The sequence below is a fragment of the Crocuta crocuta genome, unplaced genomic scaffold, assembly GCF_008692635.1.
Source record: "Crocuta crocuta isolate KB4526 unplaced genomic scaffold, BGI_CrCroc_1.0 scaffold253, whole genome shotgun sequence".
NCBI lineage: Eukaryota > Metazoa > Chordata > Mammalia > Carnivora > Hyaenidae > Crocuta > Crocuta crocuta.
In genome coordinates this window covers 4212614-4218613 of record NW_027529451.1, presented here as the reverse complement: position 1 = coordinate 4218613, position 6000 = coordinate 4212614, and the positions used below count along the sequence as shown (strand labels likewise).

Here is a 6000-nt window from a genome sequence, read left to right as displayed (position 1 = left end):
GGGGGGGGGTGGGGGATGGGGTTGAATTAGGTGATTTTATTTATTTATTTCTTTGCTGATCAGTAAGTTCTATTTTTTTCAAAACATGGAATGCTTATGTATTGGAAAATTATAAGAGGCAATTGATTTGGATCTTTAAGCATGGACCCCGGCCAGTAACACTTCACCTTTGCAGAGGAAGAGCTGTGAAATGGGTCTTGGTGGATGAGAAGAGACTTGCTAAGTCAATAAGGAGATGGGAGTGAGGCAGCCGTGGCATGTGCTGCAGGGTGGAAAGGCATTCTGCACAGAGGGAACACCGCATGCGAAGCCTGGTGGCTTCAAGTGTGCTTAGGCTGCTGGGTGGGGCTGGGGTGTGTGGTAAGGGGAGGGCATGAGGCCTCACATGCGGGTAAGGAGGGGGCACGTTACTGCAGGGTCCTGTGTGTATCAGGGGACCAGTGTCCCTGCAGGTACTGGAAAGATAAAATCCGCGTTAAAGTAAGCCTTTGCAGTACTTGCAGCTCCTGTTTCCCACCAAGTCTTTTAGAAAAGGAACTAAGACACCCTGTCTGACTGCAGAGCTCTCTCATCCAGAACGACAGTCAAAGCAAGCAGAGAATTCTCGGTGGTTATCTGCGGGCCGGCGGGCAGAAGTTCTGGAGAGCCACCCACGACGACGTCCGGAAGTGGGACTTAGTTTCCTTGGTGCACTCCAGGCGTGGGGCATGACGCCAGACAGCAGATTAAATCAAACCCAGCCTGCAGATGCATTTTGTTAAGCCGGGAGAGGGGTTTAACAATTTTAAATTGAAACTGTGTTTGAGGAGCTTTGTGTCCTCCTTTCTCACTGCCTCCATTGCCCTCCACCGGGCTCTTTAACATCATTGTGTTGTGTGTGGGCTTCTCTGGGCAAGTTTATTTGTTTCCCTTCTATATTCAGACCACTAATTTTATGAAGGATTCCACGGTCGAGTTCAGCAGCTCTCGATCACCCCAGTGGTGGCCTATTATATGGGCCCAACTGCAGGCTGGGGGCGCTCTGGTTTTTTTCTTGGCACAGCAAACTGTCAGACATTTAGACATTTATTTTTCTTTGGTAAAGTCTCACAGGCCTCTTTCTGAGTGTTCTCGGGAGTTACTGTAGATTGTTCTATTTGGGGAACGCTTAAGACTCTTTACTCAAGAGACCAATTTGTCAAGTTTGAGTCCAACGTGCCTGTGGCTATTTTTATATGTCATCATTTCGAGTGTTTATTTTCTCATAGAAGCCATATAAATATTGAGGCATACATAGCAGGCTAGAAACAAAATAAACCTTGAGCTCCCGAAAATCTTTGGATGTTTGGTTTTCTCAGAGTAGGAATTTTACTGCTGGTCTCTGTTGTTCATTTTGTACTTTCTAGAAAGGAACTAATGGCAAGTACTGAGTGAAACGAGGCCAGCATCATAAAGTTCTACACCATACATGCTTTTTTAAAAGACAAGACTTAACCCCAGGTATTGATGGGTTTCATTTTCAGTCCTAAGCATTGGCTCTCATGTAGGCCAGCCACTCACTTACAGTAGTAAAGCCACTGTATTGTTTAGTCCCTGATAATTTTATCCTGGAAATGTTTTGATTTGTCGAGCTACCATTTAAGATCCCCGTACCTTTTATTTTCCAGTGTTATGCATTCAGAGCCTTGAGGTTTCTATTCAGTATGGAAAGAAACAGACCACTCTTTAAAAGGTATGAGCTTAGAGAAATTTAAGTGACCAGCAATCATGAGATTGACCTGTTTTCACATGCCTGATTAAGATGCAAACAGTGAGAGAGCTATTACGTGGAGTGTGCGTTTTCAGATTTTCTAGAATCCACACATAACACGGACTTACCCTAGTGATATCTCAACACTGAAAATGAAGCAAATGGTGAAGAAAGAGAATGAATCACTCTATCAATCCAACTCTTCTTAATTACCATGGTTGCTATGGTTTTTAGTTTTCCTTTTTTTTTTTTTTTTTTTGGATGTTAGCATTTTAAATGGATGACATCATCAAAAAATATGTGCTTGTTCTTATGCATTCAGAAATTCTGTGGTTGGTCTAGTCCTTTGCTCTTAATCAGTAGAAAAAGAAGTATTTGTCAGGATATTCTTTATAGGGTAGGAGCTCATTGAAGGGGAAAAGGCTGGGTGTTGTTGGCTCAGGAGGCTGCACTGGTGGAGGTGACAGAAACATTGCCCCCGTGGGAAGCAGACAGTCACCTACATGTGTGGCCTGCATGCCATCATGTTGGTCAGGCTGGCCAAAATCATAGGCCCAAGTTCTTCCTCAAATTCGCTTGATAGAAGGCAGCAGAAATAAAGGCTTAAGTTAATACAATGTTTTTTGTTCAGAAGCGTTGGGACACTTTATGTTCTTACTTTGTTTACAAACAGTCCTTGAATGGGGCGCCTGGGTGGCTCAGTCGGTTGAGCGTCCGACTTCGGCTCAGGTCATGGTCTCACGGTTCGTGGGTTCGAGGCCCGCATCGGGCTCTGTGCTGATAGCTCAGAGCCTGGAGCCTGTTTCAGATTCTGTGCCTCCCTCTCTCTCTGATCCTCCCCTCCTCATGCTGTCTCTATCTCTCTCTCAAAAATAAATAAAATATTTAAAAAAAAACAAAACAAAACAAAAAAAACCAAACAGTCCTTGAATTTGAGGGAAGAAAAGCAAGTAAAATTATTATAACCTATTATTTCAAGTCCCTAAACCACTCATTTTTGTGGACTTAAAGATTTTACTAAGCCCTTGAAACTGGTACCTTGGAAATGATGCGTAAATCTCTCAATGTTTTTTTCATTTACCTGTATTTTTATTTTATTTTCATGTAACGTTTGACAATGGGGTTAGTATTTACCCCCTAGGGTTACTAGGAGGACTGAATTTAATGGCATTTATGTGAGTGTTCAGCACTCCATAAACACCCCATAAACATTCCTTCCCAAAACGCTTCATGCCTGTACCCCTAAATATCTTACACATAAGGTCTTTGTGTAATCTGTATCATAATGAGATCTGCTCTCTTAACAAATTTTCAAGTATACAGCATGGTGTTGTACACTGCAGGTATAGGAACTTTCCTCTCTGGTAGCCTTTCCTTATCCCTTAAGAACTGTAGCTCTTGTTCATTTCTGTGAGATACACTAGTGAGTACTTTTGCCCCCGCTTTGTTGATGACCTAAGGTTGCTTTGTGTAATGAATCTGTGTGTGGGCTAGCTCCTGAAGGGAAGGAATGAACAACAGTCACCAAGAACTACGTGAAGGGTTTGTGTGTGCATTTTCCCTGTAGGCTTTTCCCCACTGACCTGTTTGAGATCTTCATCGATATCGGACATTATGTTCGTGACATCAGCGCTTATGAAGAATTGGTATCCAAGTTGAATTTGTTAGTGGTAAGTTCTGAGTTTCGATACTTGGGCAGCCTGCTGTGTGGGCAGGATGGAGATTATCATAGTGCCCATTTCCTTTTTATTTTTTCGGTTAGGATGACGAGCTGAAGCAAATCGCTGAAAACATTGAAAGCATTAATCAGAATAAAGCTCCTTTGAAGTACATAGGCAACTATGCAGTTCTGGATCATCTTGGAAGTGGGGCTTTCGGCTGTGTTTACAAGGTGACCTTGCCTTTAGAGAACAGTTCTCTGACCTTTCCAAGCAAACCAGATAGATATCCCGCTCGCACACATCCATGCAAGTGGATTGGTGCCCTCAGTATTGGAAAATACATATGCAAGTTAGATTTTTGCCCATCATATAGCTGTTCTGATGTTAGCTTATGTCTACTCTCAGCTCTAGAAATTAGTCACTGGTCTTTGAAGACAAGAGCCTTTATTAATATTTCACCAAAACAATAGTCAAAATGGCTTGACCCAGTGCATGACACTTTCTCTAAATTCATACCAGAGTTTTCTATAGTTACCCAGGAAAATCCTACTGAATAGTGCAGACTGACTTGGGTGATCACCAGTTTTTTGAGTTGAGCTTAGTGGACACACAGGTAAAATTATAAAAGTTCTATTACATATTTATATTATTTAGGTTACTTGGTTTAATCATGTGATTTATTAATCTATCTTTTTTTCCCTTCTTTTTACCCCCACTTCATTATTATTTATTTTATTTTACTTTATTTTCTGGTTTTATTTTAGGTCAGAAAGCGTAGTGGTCAAAATCTTTTAGCAATGAAAGAGGTCAATTTACATAACCCAGCATTTGGAAAGGATAAAAAAGATCGAGACAGCAGTGTAAAGAATATTGTTTCTGAATTAACCATAATTAAAGAGCAGGTAAATGCTTTTCTTATTTATGACAGTAATAGCGTTACCTCAATGTCATTGAAAGAAAGTAGAGTTCTTGTGCTATTCTTGTCCATGCCATTTAAGAACTGGTTCTGTTTAAAATAATTGACATTGACGTGGTAATATTTTAGTTAGATTTTTTTCCCTAAGGCTTGACATTGAACCACAGAAAGACTTTCTGGAGTTTATATCAAGGTTTGGGGTACAGAACGATCGAGTTTATGACAGTGCCTCATGTACAAAACATCCTTCTTTTTAAATTGCAAGCTATCTATTCCCTTCTCGTTACAGTGTATGATATTTGGTTACTTAGTTACACACATAAGCATATGACTAACAGTTCCCTGACTTTTGTCAAGAAGAATTAAGCTGTTAACATTCCTCAAATACAGCGTATTAAATCTAAAAGTAGATTTCCAAGGCGGGCGATTATTTATTGGCATGAGTGTAATATTCTGACATAATGTAACAACTCAATTAACTATCATTATGAAGGTTTGTTTGGGGAGAAAGCATAAACATGTCAGAAGAGAAGTGAGATTGGATTTTGTGATCCAAGAATACATGGGTTTCTTTTTCAGCTTTCCGTATTTATACATTCATTATGGGTACTGTTCATTTATAACTCCTGTAGAGAGCTAGCGGCTTCACTGCTTTCTGTTCTCCACGAGTTAAATTTGTGTAGATTCTGTGCTGGGACATAACGATCATCAAATATATGTGATCTTTATTCATCGAAATCTGTAGTTCTTCTCCAGTTCATAAATTACAGTAAACACTGTCATTAATAGCTTATTTTACAGTTGGCTTTCATATATCCTAATAGGCTGGATTTTAAGAAGTCAGTGTTTGCTCAAGTCCAGGACACCCCAATCTCCGGCAGTGTGCTGATTCACTCTAGCACAAGGCTGGAGCATGGCTTTTGCTGATTTAGTATCTTCATTTGACCCCCGATCTGGATATAGTCCTGGCCAGTGAGCTAGGGTCCAGAATAGGATTCTGTTGCTTACCTGGCCCCTTATTGTCTAAAATCTGCTGGCCACTTGATAGTTGATGAGGTAGATGTTGTTTTAGCACGTTTCCTAAGAAAAGAAAGTATCAGGGTGGGGACATTGAAGAGGCACATGTTTGGACTTTGAGATAACTCAAAATTGTACAGTTGTGCTCTTACAAAAGGACTGAACCAATGAAGGGATAATAACACTGAGTCCTAAAAGGAAAAGGTGATGGCAGACAGAAGTGACAGAAATGGAACTAGAAAAGGAGAGTATATTTTTAAGATTAAGACTAAGCTGCAGTAAGAAAGAGGCTCCACAATACATTGGCTTAAACGAGAGGCCTCACAATGTAGCGGCCATTTCTCTTTGATGTAACCATCCCAGAGTGAGTGGGCCAGGTTGGTAGTGTTCTCTGTTCCATGCGGTCACTTGGGGGACATCGGTTCTTCTCTCGTACTGCGCTGCCATCTCCTAGGGCATTGTCTTTGTCTCCACGGGTGAAATGGCCACAGGCACATTCACATACAAAGTGGGGTGAGGAAGAACATGAGGGTCGGGATGTTCCCAATGTTTAGGGCTCAGACCCAGGAGCACACATGTTTCCCCTTACATTCCCTTGGTGAGAACTTAGTGATAGGCTCTCTCGTGGCTGCAAGAGAGGCCGAGAGATACAGTCTTGGGAAGCCATGTTCCGCTAG

At 41.3% G+C, this 6000-nt stretch overlaps 1 protein-coding gene across 5 annotated transcripts in view; it reads left to right on the top strand.

The window, feature by feature from the left end:
• The window catches only part of NEK10 (NIMA related kinase 10), a 208172-nt gene that overhangs the window by 41882 nt on the left and 160290 nt on the right, over positions 1–6000 (top strand). For all 5 annotated transcript variants that reach the window (XM_077760735.1, XM_077760734.1, XM_077760732.1 and 2 more), the window contains exons 15-18: positions 1647–1711; positions 3297–3399; positions 3492–3620; positions 4155–4292. In XM_077760735.1, the coding sequence (XP_077616861.1) occupies positions 1647–1711; positions 3297–3399; positions 3492–3620; positions 4155–4292 (435 nt within the window). The remainder of the gene's footprint in view (positions 1–1646; positions 1712–3296; positions 3400–3491; positions 3621–4154; positions 4293–6000) is intronic.